Raw genomic sequence first — 15,709 nt, 5'->3', positions numbered from 1 at the left:
TCCGTTGACAAAATTGTGAACTAAAGCACTCAAAGGCGCGAAGAGGCGCACTTGATTATGGATCTTTTTTTATGAAATACAATTTTATTTTTGAGAAATACTTGTAGATGTCAGCATCGTGATAGTTCTACGAATGTCCAAGCGAGCAAGAAATACATTTATGACGAAAGAGCGCTGGAATATCGGCCGTCAAAGTTTCCGTATCAACTGTTGATACGGCCGCGTGTGAGTATAGACTTTTTGCCGTAACAACAGTTGATACGGCCGCATGCAAAAGATTAATATCAATATGTTTGGTGCGCTTATGAAAAACTGGATTTGCTGTTAACTTTTGCGCACTCTGATTGTCATTGAAAATATCAATAGTATACATTTTTTGAGTTATTTCATATTGTAAATTTCTCAAATAAATTGCTTCTTTGCAGGCTTCGGTGATGGCCATATATTCAGCCTCACTACTAGATAGTGCAACAGTATTCTGTTTTTTTTTTTTTCCCAAGATATAACACAACCGGATAAAGTAAAACAAATTCCAGTGTATGACCTCCTATCTATAATGTTTCCGCCCCAATCAGCATCTACAAACCCTTTTAATATTGAGCTTCCACTAGCGGAATACTTTAAACCATAATCTTTAGTACATTTTAGGTATCTCAATAACCTTTTTACATAAGAACAATGTTCTTTGGAATAACAATTATTAAATTGGCTTAAAAAACCAACCGTATATGCAATGTCCGGTCTGGTTAGAACCGCTAAATACATAAGACATCCAATTATTTGTTGATATGGAAAATTACCAACACAATGTTCATTTTTTGACACATTTAACTTTGTTTCCATTGGAGTCTGTGCAGGTTTACTTTGGCTCATATTAAACTTATGCAACAGCTGATCAATATAATCTTTCTGACTTAATATTATTGTTTGCTTAGATTTGTTAACCAGACATTTCTTTATTTCTCCTAAATCTTTTATTTTGAAATGACTTGTTAAGACATCCTTTAAATGCTTAGTTTCATTAGTATCATTTGAAAAAACAAAAAAGTCATCTACAAACAATGCGACAATAGTTTTAAACTGATCTTTCATTTTTGTATACATACATGGTTGTATTTTAGATCTAATATAACCTATGCTTAACAAACATTCATCTACTTTTTTATACCAAGCTCTTGATGATTGTTTAAGCCCGTAAATGGCCTTTTTTAATTTAAGTACTTGACCGTTTTGTGTTTTTTCAGAAAAACCTTTTGGTATTTTCATGTAAACAGTTTCCTTAAGTGTACCATTCAAGAAAGCCGTTGTTACATCAAGATGTGTTGTTTTCAAATTTAGTTGTACTGACAATGCAAAAAGTAATCTTAATGTAGTATGTCTCACTACGGGAGAAAATGTTTCTGTAAAGTCCACACCTTCAACTTGTGAAAAACCTTTTGCCACTAAACGTGCACGAAAGCGGACTTTATTTTCACTATCATACTTTTTACGAAGCACCCACTTGCACTGTACAACTCTTCCATCTTTTGGAGCATCACTTAACTCCCACGCATCATTGTCTTTGAAACACTGCAACTCTTCTGTTATAGCCAACTCCCACTGTTCTTTTTCTGGTCCATTTAAAGCGTCATGCAGAGACAAACCAGCCGCATTATCATATGTTTCACTGTCAACGCACAGATTTGATAACCCATACCTCTCTGGAATCTTCCTCTCCCGGTTAGGTCGGCACTGCGGGCTTTCTTTCTCACTGTCTGCATCTTCATAATCACTGGGAACATATGTTTCATCATTATCTATAAAACTGTCCATGAAACTTGAGTGTTCTTGACTAGGCACAGGTTCAATTTCACATTGTTCTGTATCATCAAGTTCCTTACTATCCCCCACTGAATCAATATTCTGACCTTGCACTTCCTTGACGGTGCACGTTTAGTGGCAAAAGGTTTTTCACAAGTTGAAGGTGTGGACTTTACAGAAACATTTTCTCCCGTAGTGAGACATACTACATTAAGATTACTTTTTGCATTGTCAGTACAACTAAATTTGAAAACAACACATCTTGATGTAACAACGGCTTTCTTGAATGGTACACTTAAGAAAACTGTCCATGAAACTTGAGTGTTCTTGACTAGGCACAGGTTCAATTTCACATTGTTCTGTATCATCAAGTTCCTTACTATCCCCCACTGAATCAATATTCTGACCTTGCACTTCCATTAAATTTTCAGATTTTGATTCCTTCTCAATGATGATCACATCTCTACTAGTCGTTACATTCCTTGTTTTTGGATTGAAGACCCTATATCCTTTTATATTATCTGGATATCCTATGAGAATACATTTGGTTGTTTTCTTATCCCACTTCTTTCGCTTTTCTTTAGCTACATGGACCATCACAGTGCTACCGAAAACTCTGATATGACTTATATCCGGTTTGGAGCCAGTCCACAACTCATATGGAGTTTTATTTTCCAATGCCGCTGCCACAATCCGATTCTGCAGGTACACTGCCGTATTGGTGGCCTCACCCCAGAACTCTTTGCCTAAGTTTGCATCAAAAAGTAGACATCTTGCTTTTTCAACTATTGTGCGATTAAATCGTTCACACAATCCATTCTGTTGTGGGGTGTAAGGGTTGCTTTTCTGATGAATCACACCGGCACTATTCAGGAAATCATCAAATTCTTTATTGCAATACTCCAGTCCGTTGTCACTCCTTAATACTTTGATTGTTTTTTTTTGTTTGATTTTCCACCTGAGCTTTAAAAATCTTGAAATACTTCAAAGCCTGATTTTTGTGTTTTAAGAAATAAACAAATGTCATCCTACTATGATCATCAACAAATAACAAGAAGTATCTCGAGCCGCCCATAGACACATTCTCCATAGGCCCACATATGTCTGTGTGCACAATATCTAGGAGATTAATGCTTCGTTGGCCACTGCTCTTAAAAGGTAACCGGCATTGTTTGCCTTCACAACATGTTGTGCATGAAGATTTGCTTATGTCAACTTTTTTATCAAGTGACATACCATGCACAGCTTTTTCCATCTGATTCAAATAATCTTTGTTTATGTGTCCTAACCTTCGATGCCAAGTCATTCCTGACACAACTGATGCTGCTAAACAGTCTTGTTTTAACAAATTCACTTTATATACTCCATTGACCAACACTGCCGTAGCAACCAACTCGTTATTTTTATTATAAACTGAACAACCATTTCCAGTGAAAGATACACGGTTGCCTTTCATAATCAGTTGGCTAACAGATAATAAATTCGTTGTTAGACTTGGTACACAATATACGTTTTTCACCATGATGTCATACTCATGATTATCTGTTTTAGTCATGATTTTTACATCGCCAGAACACAATACTGACACCTTTTCACTGTTTGCGACAACAATTATTTTTTCTTGTTCATACTGCGCATTTATAATCCAACTTTCATTTGCTGTCAGATGTACACTCGCGCCCGAGTCGATATACCAATCGTCTTTGTTAAAATTTCCACTCAGAAACACTGCGCTAAACGCATTATACTGTTTTCGATCCTTATTTATCTGATTTGACAAGTTATTTTCTGTATTTGTACACTGGTTCTTGTAATGCCCGATTTGTTTACATCTGTAGCACTTTATATGCTTGTTGACGTTTGACTTTGACAAGCCAGTGCTGCCAACATAACTTTTGCTGGCCATAGACATATTCGTATTATTTTTTTCTTTGTACTTTGAAGTTGAACGAATTGCTAAAGCTCCGCTAACTTCACTCCCGTCATGACTTGCTGAATCCATATCTAACAATTTTGTTTTTATGGAGTCTGTCGTAATAGGAATTCCTGAATGTTCTAATGCCATAACCATCGGCGAGAAACGATCTGGCAAACCAGCGAGTAGCAATGATGCTGTCCATGTGTCATTAATTTCGAATCCCGTTCCTGAAAGCTTCTGTGCTGTTTCGATAATCTGCGTCACATAAGACGTCATCGAACTGCAATTCTCTCGGTGAATCGAAATTAAATTTCTCAGCAAACTTATTCTCCGTGAAAATCCGTTGTCGTCGAATAATTTTTTTAATTTATCCCATAACTCTTTACTGGATGTAGCATCTTTTACGTGAACATATAAAGACGAGTCGATTGTCATAATCAATTTTGCTTTGGTTTTTGCATCATCTGCAGGTTTTATTTCAATCCCGACTTCTGGCTGCACACAATGCTTCATGCCTTCGAGGATTAAAAAATTCTGTGCCGCAAAACACCATATGTCGTAATTATCACGTCCCGTTAGCTTGGGTACGTTGACAAGATAGTTCGCCGACATTTTTTAAACTGCGATATACTAAAGTTGTACACTTTTATTATAACAATCCGTCACGACACAGTTCAATCGCGTTTTGTAATCGTGTTTTTTATACTGGTCAAACAAAAAAAACAACAAAATCGCGAAGATTTATAAGCGAACGGCCCATAACCTGTAATGAAACGCTGTTTTTTTATCAAAGATGGAGAATAGACTAACATTTATTTCATATAAGTTTACATATTAAATACATAGATGGCAGCACTAGTCTTATATTGTTGTTATCATTTCAACAGGGTACTTTGATCTTCAGTGATAATTTATAAGAATTTGATTAAAAAAAAAAAAAAAAAAAAAATCAACTTCTAACTCGATTTACTCGATAACGAAAGCTCAAATCAAAAAAAAATATACTACAAAATCGACTCCAAATGTGATGTAGATTCACCAGTTTCCCGCTTGTACTACGAGTTTCCGGACACCCTGTATAAGTTTTATTGTTTGTTTACCTCCATTCCTGGTTTCAGCACATCGGCAGTGGTGGCTTTATACAAGTTGGTTCCTTCATAACCGTGAACGATCCAATACAGCTTCTTACCCTGGAGGTCTACCGTCAAACCCATCACTGGAACAACAGATCAGAATAAATAATACACAAAATAATAGTTTTACCTACCAATAAAATTAACTTTATATACTTAACCTAATTTTAAACCCTCTTATGGTGAGAAGCATTCTCAAATTGAAAACTTTTATCCTCAGCATGCTCTAATATTAAGAACATGAAATTTCATTACAGGAGACAATCTCATTGGTTAGTTTGCGGATTTCACCATTTAGATGAGAATTCCTTCAATATTCTCCTATTCGGGAATATAAGTATCAGCATAACATTGTGGACTGGTAGTATTTATGAATTTACCTTGTTTCCTGAACAGCTGGGCAGGATAATAGGTGAACTTGTGTTCCCCATTAAGCCTTGCACACTCTATGGCATGGCCTGTGTTCCAGTAGATGAAGCCTTCCAACGAGTCGAGTTTAAGTTCTTTGCCCACTGTCACTATGGGGACGGGTTCACGCATACCGCCTCCAAGGTTACCTCTCGTAATCTGCGAAACATTGAAGTATTGTGTGAACAGTACTACATTTTGGGTTTGTTAAAACAAAAGAAAACTAAGCAAACAATAGCTGAGTAAAAAAAAATGGCACCTAGCAGGTGCCAAAGTTGCATGAAATATTAACAAACAAATTTCGCATCTGCGGCGGTAGCGAAATTTGCCAGCTTTAACTGAAAGGGGCAAAACATTTGGAGAGGTAGCAGTACTGAAAATTTCTTAAATAATTGATTTCAATCGAAACCAGCAGAAAAGTGGAAATATTAACCTTATCGTCATCTACATAAGGGGTGCGTGATTTTGTCTGATTCTGAATGTTACACGCAGCGGTGCATCGCCTTAACTTTATGTGTTGGCGACACAGAAATTATGCAACTGCTTATGAAAATGGCTTAACAGTTGTTCTCACAGAGGACACATAAAGCCATACATTAATTTATCTAAGAAAGCAAACACTTGGTGGCTTGACATTATATAAATGAAAAATTTTCTTACAATGAAAATATTAAACTTTTTTTTTTTTTTTTTAAAAGAAAGTCATCATTCCCGGGTTACGAATAACCTGACAATATTTGAAAATCTCCTACTACCACACAGTTAGCTGAAAATGTTGCTTGTGTTGTGATGGAGGACTTAGCCAGCCGAGGAATTGAACACACTACGCCTGGGTAGGACCCAAACGCGATGTCAACTCGGCCACCGACCGGTCGAATTTATATTTCCTTTATTCTGAAGAAGGGAGTGCAACCAAAACCGGTTGACCTATATAATTCAAATAAAGTGGTTTAAAACAAAGTAGAAATTTTATCTTTCATACATTGATTAATAAGAAGTTTTAATCCCAAGATAAATAAATGTTATATACTCACAAGCTGTTGTTTAGGGCTAGACCAGTACAGTTTTCCTCCAACCCAATCAACGGCCAGACTTCCCACATTGTCCATATCCTGCAGCCACCCTTTCTCATTGCTGGTGGTGTTGTACCACATGCCAATAAGAAGTTTTAATCCCAACATAAATGAATGTTTTATACTCACAAGCTGTTGTTTAGGGCTAGACCAGTACAGTTTTCATCCAACCCAATCAACGGCCAGACTTCCCACATTGTCCATATCCTGCAGCCACCCTTTCTCATTGCTGGTGGGGTTGTACCACATGCCAATAAGAAGTTTTAATCCCAACATAAATGAATGTTTTATACTCACAAGCTGTTGTTTAGGGCTAGACCAGTACAGTTTTCCTCCAACCCAATCAACGGCCAGACTTCCCACATTGTCCATATCCTGCAGCCACCCTTTCTCATTGCTGGTGGTGTTGTACCACATGCCAATAAGAAGTTTTAATCCCAACATAAATGAATGTTTTATACTCACAAGCTGTTGTTTAGGGCTAGACCAGTACAGTTTTCATCCAACCCAATCAACGGCCAGACTTCCCACATTGTCCATATCCTGCAGCCACCCTTTCTCATTGCTGGTGGGGTTGTACCACATGCCAATAAGAAGTTTTAATCCCAACATAAATGAATGTTTTATACTCACAAGCTGTTGTTTAGGGCTAGACCAGTACAGTTTTCATCCAACCCAATCAACGGCCAGACTTCCCACATTGTCCATATCCTGCAGCCACCCTTTCTCATTGCTGGTGGGGTTGTACCACATGCCAATAAGAAGTTTTAATCCCAACATAAATGAATGTTTTATACTCACAAGCTGTTGTTTAGGGCTAGACCAGTACAGTTTTCCTCCAACCCAATCAACGGCCAGACTTCCCACATTGTCCATATCCTGCAACCACCCTTTCTCATTGCTGGTGGTGTTGTACCACATGACATTGGATGAGTTGGACACCATGTACAGCTGGTCCTTGTACCAAGAGATGTCGGTGATGTGCATGTCCCTCAGCTGGGACTTGTGTATCAGGGTGTGGATGTTGTTGCCGGTTAAGTCCGAACTAACAACTCCTTCTTTCGCAGACCAGAGAATGGAGCTAGGTAGGCCGCTGCGTGATGTGGGAAGAGTTTTCGCAGAGAATTCTGAAGACCATGGACCTACATGATAGAATAATATTAGATTAATTACATCGAAGCATTACTACAAAATTCAACTAAATTGTGACAACAGGAAGTATTATATTTTTAAAAATTATAAAAATTTGGTCTAGTTATGTATTATATATGATGTATGGAAATTCGTAGTTCAAGCTGGAAAATGGTGCATCTATGTCACATTTGGAGTCGATTTTGAGGTATAAATTTTTTTGATTTCATCTTTCATTTTCGAGTATATCGAATCTGTAGTTGATTTTGGTAAAAAAAAAATCTATAATAAAAACACATAAATTTGTTTTTGACCACGATAGTTTTATTTTCACTCTACCGGTTTCGGAAGATCCCTTCCTTCGTCAGGAGAATATTTAAAACTAATCTACTACACAAAATATTGACACATAAATACAAAAATTTTAAGTGTTTGAGAGAGATGTCGACAAAGTGGAAGGGGTAATTACGGGAATTCCAGGAAGAACAGAGCGGTTAACTGGAAATATGTCAAGAATAGGACTATAAGACAGATTAATTTGGTTATTTATTATACTGGAGTTATTATGTAGCATAGGCTTTATTTAAAACCTATAAAGTGAGATAAACATTACCATTTTGCAGCCAAATCGACGTTTCTTACCAATTTCGTGTGTAATTCTTAGTTTAAATCTCCCGCCAATGTCACCTGCTAGTTCCGAATGCATCCTTGAGGCGGCGCCAGTAGTGGGACGCCACCAGTGACGCTATAATTTCATGCTTCATTAGCATTTATTTTGCGAAGGTCAAACACGTTTGGTTTGTTTACAAACATCAAATACCGTAAAATAACCTGTTTTTCAGTATTTGCGCAAAATTTACATTTTTTTTTTTCGAGGTTATTAACAGTGTGACTGTTCGAACTCCGTAAAATTGCGATTTATAGAGTTTCGTGTGTTTTTGTTTAGTGTTTTTTTGTGGTTTCTTTGTGTTTTCGCGATTATGTCGGATTCCGAACGTTCCGAGAGCGGGGAAGCCGAATTTTCGAGGGCGGAAGTCATGAAGGTGATCCACACGGACACGCGGGGAAAGCGTTCGAGGGTCTGCGCGGAAGACAAAGCCAAAAGGCAGAGGGTTTGTGAATTAGCTCCCGCCGACCCGCGAATTGACCTGTTAACACAGCAGATGTCCCAGATGCAGGAAATGTTGCGTCTGCTGCTAGAGAAGCGTTCGGAGGCTCCCGTCCGTGGCGCCTCGGACGACGATGACGAGGACAGCATCTCCCTGGACATCCCTGCGTCGCTTCGGGAGGAATTGGCAGGAGATTTGGGAATGGGACTCATCCATCCGAATAAGCCGTCTCGCGACTTGGATCTCGGGGAGTGGACAACTGACCTAAAGCAGCCGAAGATACCATCGGCCGACCCAGGGAGGGTGAAAAAAGTGGAGCTCCTTCAGCATCTGGGGACGGCCAACTGGAATAATGTCCGCTACCTCGAGATCCAGAAGTCGTATGCCGCAACCCCCCTCTTCTCAATGTTGGCATTGAACCCTGAATTGAAGCGCCTAGCTCAGGAGGAATCGGCCAGTACGTCAACGGACTCCTTTTGCGGCTCCCTGACCAATGCTCTTTCCCTGCAGGCTGATCTCCTGAAGGCCTCCTTGCAGGAGCTGGTCAACTGGAGTGCGGAACCGGGCACGAAGCTGAGCACTTCCACTCTTTTCGAGAAGGTGCAGTCTCTCTTCGCGGCGGGGTCTGAGTCCCAGAAGGTGTCCAAAGACATCATGCAGATGGTCTGCGGAAAACGGGCTAGCCACATTGAGTATCGACGAGAGGGGGCATTGCGAGGCATCAGTGACGGATACGTCCGGGATGCCTTACGGAAGATTCCGCCCACATCGGAATATCTCTTTGACCCGAACCTCCTGTCGGCCCAGCTGGATAAGTTAGGGGGAGTGAAGAAGTGCCTCGCTCCTCAGCCTAGCACGTCGCGACCAGCTCCACCCGTTAAACCTGTGACTGTGCAGAGCTCGCAGCCCTTTCGTCCTAGAGTGCAGCAGGGAAGAACCATCGCGAGAAGGGAGCACCCTGAGAGTCGAGGTCCGGAACCAGCCCGTAGGGCCGCTAAAGCTTTCCCTCCCCGAGGTAGGTTCCGGCCCAAGGAAAGAGCAGGGAAGCCAGACCGTAAGAGGTTTTAACAGTGGGCCCTCTTTTCAAGGGGGTCAGTTGCGCTCATTCGCAGGTGAGTGGAGGAACCTTGGCGCCCCTACTATCATCCTTAAGATGTTAGATGGCTACCGAATTCCATTTTCATCAAAACCTCCACTAAATAATAATATTGATTTCTTTAACTCCCCTTTCGCCACTAAGACTTCTGTGGCAATGACAGAACAAATAGAAAAACTCAAAGCCCTTAAGGTTTTAGAGTCGGCACCTGCCACTCCCTCATTTATTTCTAACATGTTTCTGGTCCCCAAATCAGATGGCTCAAAGAGGCCGGTCTTTAACTTAAAGTATTTAAACAATTTTCTGACTGTCAGTAAATTTCGTCTGGTAAACGTTTATCGAGTTCCTACTTTTCTACAACCGAATGACTGGATGGTTAAAGTGGACCTCACACATGCTTACTTTCATGTACCTGTGAGTGAGCAGCATAGATGTTTCCTTAGACTTATCTATAGGAATGAACTCTTGCAGATGACATCCCTCCCCTTTGGCTTGGCCACCGCACCTAAGGCATTCGCAACCTTCACTAACTGGGTAGCGCAGGAACTGCGGAAGAGAGGGATGAGAATTCTAGTGTATCTGGATGATTTTTTATTAGTAAACCAATGCCTGCCTACTTTAAAACAGCAGTCTATTGATATGGTGGAGTTTTTGCAAGGCTTGGGATGGCATATACAATTTGATAAGTCAATATTAGAACCATCACAACAAGTTCAATTTCTTGGTATCAGCTGGAATACTCTAACTAATGAAAAGTCTCTCCCTCAGAACAAGGTTTCAGCCCTATCTTATTTGTTAAAGGGTTTTATTCAGACAGGTAGGTGGTCACTAGATAAGGGGCGCAGCCTCTTGGGCTCTTTAAACTTTGCTAGTTTTGCAGTTCCAAGAGGCAGGCTCAACAGCCGGTACATACAGAAAGGGTGCTTAGGACTCAGACACTACCACCCTTGGGAGTCATCACCAATTCCGGCAGCTACCGCTCGGGAATTGAGATGGTGGGTTCGATCGCTCACCATGACGTCACCTATACATCTGCCGCTGTTTGAGCATTACCTGACAACCGATGCCTCTGATCAGGGTTGGGGTGCCCAGCTGGACGAAAAGCTTCTCAGCGGTGTGTGGGCTGATGACCAGCTGAATCTTCACTCCAATGTAAAGGAGATGCTCGCCGTGTTGGCTGCCTTGTCTCCTCACGCGCTTGAGCTATCTGGCTCGGGTCTTCTGATCCAGTCGGATAACAGGTCTGTCGTATCTTATCTCCGCAAGGAGGGTGGTACCAGATCAACTCAACTCCTGAGCTGTACTCGACTAGTGCTAGATGTTTTGGATAAACACTGTGTCTCCATGACAGCACAATACTTACCCGGTCGTTTCAATGAAGTAGCGGACTGTCTATCTCGTCATCGTGCTGTACCCGAATGGCACTTGCTACCCTCTTTCACAGAGGTAGCATTCAGAAAATGGGGACGACCCGAGATAGACCTATTTGGCTCTAGGACAGCGCATGTGGTTCAAAGGTATGTTTCTCTTGATTTTCAGGACGACGAGGCAGACTACCACAATGCTTGGAGCAGGGACTGGGACTATCAGCTGGCTTGGATCTTCCCTCCCCCGTGCCTCATGCCGAGGGTTCTTTGCCACCTGAACAGAGCAAGGGGATTATACTTGGTAGTGGCTCCTCGTTGGGAAAGGGCATTTTGGAGAGCGGATCTGAAGTGTCGGGCCTTGGGTCCACCTCTTACGATTCACAATCTAGGAGAAGCACTGATAGACACCAGGACCAACAAACCCCCTCCTCAAGTAGAGTCCTTCACTCTGGAAATTTGGCTTTGTGGGGGTGGGACAAAAACCTAACAAGATGGTCAAGTCAGCAGAAGGAACTTCTTAGATCCGGATGGAGAAGTTCTACCCTTCGCACTTATGCTCCGGCATGGCGGAGGTGGCAGCGCTGGGCGTCAGAGAATCAGCTCGATGCCACGCGTCCCAAAGCTGAAGACTTAGCCAGGTTCCTAGCCGATCTACACATCAAAGAAAAGCTATCGCTGAGTACCATTTTAGTTCACAAGTCAGTGGTGTGTACCTTAGGCTCTCCCGAAGACAATAGAGAGCTGAGCTCCAATCCGATAGTGAAGAAGATATTAAAAGGGATATCTTTAGCTAGATTAAGGCCTTCAAAACCCCCCATTTGGGACCCGAGGATTGTATCATCATGGCTGGAGAAGAATTTGCCTCAACATATTACTCTCTTTGAAGCATCAAGGAGAGCAGCCACCATCCTGCTTTTGGCATCAGGGCGCCGAGTCCACGATCTCACATTGCTCCATTGCACAGCTGAAAGATTGTCAGTGGACAGTGAAGGCATCTCCATTTGGCCAGTGTTTGGTGGCAAGACAGATTCGGCAGACTGGCAACAATCAGGGTGGAGACTGGCTCGCTCGGAGTCTAGGAACATAGACCCTGTCTATTGGACGGAAAAGGTCATAGAACTGTCAAAGGAACGGAGAGCGCAGGCGATACTACCTAGCCTATTTATTACAACTTGTGGGACAGTGAAAGCGGCCTCCAGGGCAGTAATTGCAGGTTGGATTAGGACAGTCCTCAGGGATGCTGGTGTAGAGGATCCACCTGGCAGCATCCGTTCAGCAGTGGCATCTCTGAACTGGCTGCAGAATTATAAGCTGGACGATATACTGTCACGTGGTAACTGGAGAAGTCCCAATACCTTTGCCAGGTTCTATAGAAGGGAAATTGCAGAATCGGCTGGCCGAGTCAACACCGACCCATCTGTCGCTGACCTTTTTCAACCTCTGTAACTGGTTAGCTGATTTCTGGAAATCTTGCCCCTATTTTCTTTTTATTTGATTCACATTAGCATAATGTCACCAGGCGATAACAAACAATATCTCACTTTATAGGTTTTAAATAAAGCCTATGCTACATAATGAAAAAGTTTTACCTTACAATAAAACTTATATTATGTACTTAGCTTTATTTAAAACCTAGGCAAGGGCTGCCTGATGAGATCTAATGAAGCATGAAATTATAGCGTCACTGGTGGCGTCCCACTACTGGCGCCGCCTCAAGGATGCATTTGGAACTAGCAGGTGACATTGGCGGGAGATTTAAACTAAGAATTACACACGAAATTGGTAAGAAACGTCGATTTGGCTGCAAAATGGTAATGTTTATCTCACTTTATAGGTTTTAAATAAAGCTAAGTACATAATATAAGTTTTATTGTAAGGTAAAACTTTTTCATTATTGATGGCTTTTCTGATTTCAAGTGCTTCTAAATTATCTAATTTTTTGCCTTTATTACTTCGGTGAAGAATTTTAACCCCTGTATCTTTACTAAAAGTATGATCGGTGGAAATGAGATGATTGGCAAACTCTGAAAAATTATTGTTATTTAAACATCTTAAATGTTCGGTGATTCTAATATTTATATTTCTAGTTGTCTTACCTATGTAGAACGATTGACAATCATTGCAACATAGTTGGTAAATGCCTGAGTGGATAAATTTGTGATCTTTATCTTTAGTATTTTTAAGTAATTTTCCCAAGTTGTTATCAGTATAGAACGCGGGTTTAATGTGGGTAGGCAAATTTTTTGTACTAAGTGAAGAAAAATTGGATACGTATAAGATTTTACGCCATTGAAAGGGATTTATGATTTTATTATTAGTTTCAGGTGTAGGTACCTAATAAAAATGTATTCGTCGAAATGAGTTTAAGTTTCTTATTCAGGATTTTATCAATTAAGTGTGTCGAGTAACCATTATTTAGAGCAATTTGTTTTATTTTTGACAGTTCAATTTCGAAATTAACAGCTGATAGTGGGATTTTTACTAAGCGGTGTACCATTGAATGATAGGCAGAATGTTTGTGTGATATCGGGTGGTTTGACGTGTTATGTATAGTTATATCCGTGAATGTCGGTTGTAGCAGTCATTTCCTGCCCGCTACAGAGCATTAGCATTATTCACTGCCCATCTCTGATTTACAACTCCGCAACTATGGCAACTCTGGACAACGCGGGACAGAGCTCGCGATCAAGACACGCACCTCGACAATTTAGTATTTATCTGGCCGCGGTTCCGGGACGTCGTGAACTCGGGGAAGACAAGAACTACTCCATGAGCCAACACGATTACGAACAAGGATGACGACACCGTTTTGTGGTTTTACCTTTGGTCATCCTGGTCTCTTCATTTAAATAACAGCTATGCATAACCGCATCGCTTGGCGCCCGTTATTACATTCATCAGGTTAGTTTATTATAAATGCCACCCAATTGTCGCTTTCAATGCAATATTTAAAATAACCAATCGTGCTTTCATCCTTCGGATGTAGCACACGCCTGAGTTAAATGTCACTAAATAAAGAGTTCTCATGTTATTCAAAGGTTTATCAAGTGATGTAGAAATAAATGTTGTGTCATGGAATTCATTTCCCTTATCTTTTATTTAATACACTTTTGTTACATCCATTCCTGAGGCACTCATGCCCTACACCTTTATAATTTTGTTTCAACACCGCCCAATGTGGCAATAACCTCCGTTTTACGGTTTACGATAGATGTTAAATTCAATTGTATTATTTATTGAAGTTAGTGTTAAATCCAGAAAATTTTTCTCGCTTGTCCCACGAGTTTCCGGACACCGTGTATAACTTACCAGTGCCTGATGAAGTAACGGCTGCAACTTTGATGATGTAAGCCGTTTCTTCTTTTAAGCCTTCTGCAATATAACTTGTGGAACCGGAGAGTGTTCTGAAAGAAAAAGCAATCATAAATTTGTATAAAGTGTGGGTATAATAATACTGAATTATTTTTTGTTATTTGCTCAGAACACTTGATTCAATATTGATAACTTTTTGAATGCATGTCACGTCTGAAGTCACGTCTGATGAGCATGGACCCTTTGTTAATCACCAGGGCTATGATGGGGGTAAGGCAAGAAGGCATAATGTGTAAAAGCATTGAAGAACCTTGATCATGTTGTCACGTCTGAAGGTGTTTTGAGAGTCCGCCAGCGGTGAGCAGGTTGCGCCGGGTAGAGATTCGTCGGATGGAGTGCGCGAGGCCATCCTCAATTAATCAGCATCCATTGAACGTTAACAAACAAAGATGATTCATCTTTGTGTCACCTCGACAGCATGCTTGGTAATCCAGTGTAGTCTCCAAGGAATTACGCTTCACAAATAAAACCATTTTTTAATCCAAATAACTGATTGTATATTTTAATCTCTTCGAACAATACCACTCGAACAAAGAACCGGCTGATCTCGCGCAGGAGTCAAAACGTCTGTTTTATGTTTGGTTAATTTACACGGAAAGTCTCCGAACGATCGGTTCATGGTATTTGCGTGCTTTTTTCCATTTTTTGTACAATCCTAATTTTTTATTTATTTATTTATTGGATAATTTGTATAGCGCCGCTTTTGTGAGATATCACCTCAGGGGCGCTTTACAGTTGATGCAGGTATTACAAAAAATATAAATATTACAAAAATAGAGTGAAGTTAAGTTAAGTAAAATGAAGTATAGTAACAGGTGACACGAAGATAGAAGATGGAGACTCTGCAGCAAGAATCCGAGGTTGTGAAGAAACTGGTCCAGCTGCTGCAGCAAAAGAGTCCACCGCGTCTACCAACAGTGCCAGTATGAGGTTCGTCATCCGTTCAGGCATGTGTCTGCTGCTAATAAAGCGCTGACACACTATCCTCTCACAGATACCAGACCTTGGCAGCACCGCTGTGACGTTCTACGAACATAAAAGATGGAGACTGCAGCAAGAATCCCAGGTGGTGAAGGAACTGGACCAGCTGCTGCAGCAAGAGAGTCCACCGCGTCCACCAACAGCGTCCAGGTATGTATCTGCTGCTAATAATAAAGCGCTGACACCTCACATGGATAAGAGACCCTGGCAGCACTGCTGTGACGTTCGGCGAGTCCATCATTTATCTTTTTGTCCCACAAAACGCAACGCACAACGCGGAATCGTACTTGATCGTCTCTCTCGTATTGTCAACAAACTTTC

General features: G+C 40.9%; 1 protein-coding gene across 1 annotated transcript in view; it reads right to left on the bottom strand.

Moving 5' to 3' along the window:
• The window catches only part of LOC149409174 (proto-oncogene tyrosine-protein kinase ROS-like), a 264,442-nt gene that overhangs the window by 164,291 nt on the left and 84,442 nt on the right, over positions 1-15,709 (bottom strand). The window contains exons 12-15 of the mRNA XM_089650093.1: positions 14,345-14,439; positions 7,134-7,474; positions 5,232-5,418; positions 4,819-4,934 (exon numbers count right to left, since the gene is read on the bottom strand). Coding sequence (XP_089506219.1) covers positions 4,819-4,934; positions 5,232-5,418; positions 7,134-7,474; positions 14,345-14,439 — 739 coding nt within the window. The remainder of the gene's footprint in view (positions 1-4,818; positions 4,935-5,231; positions 5,419-7,133; positions 7,475-14,344; positions 14,440-15,709) is intronic.

This window comes from Hesperophylax consimilis, unplaced genomic scaffold (genome assembly GCF_061612785.1).
Source record: "Hesperophylax consimilis isolate HC1 unplaced genomic scaffold, BYU_Hcon_1.0 scaffold_34, whole genome shotgun sequence".
In the NCBI taxonomy this organism is placed as follows: Eukaryota; Metazoa; Arthropoda; class Insecta; order Trichoptera; family Limnephilidae; genus Hesperophylax; species Hesperophylax consimilis.
This window is presented reverse-complemented; position numbering and strand designations above follow the sequence as displayed.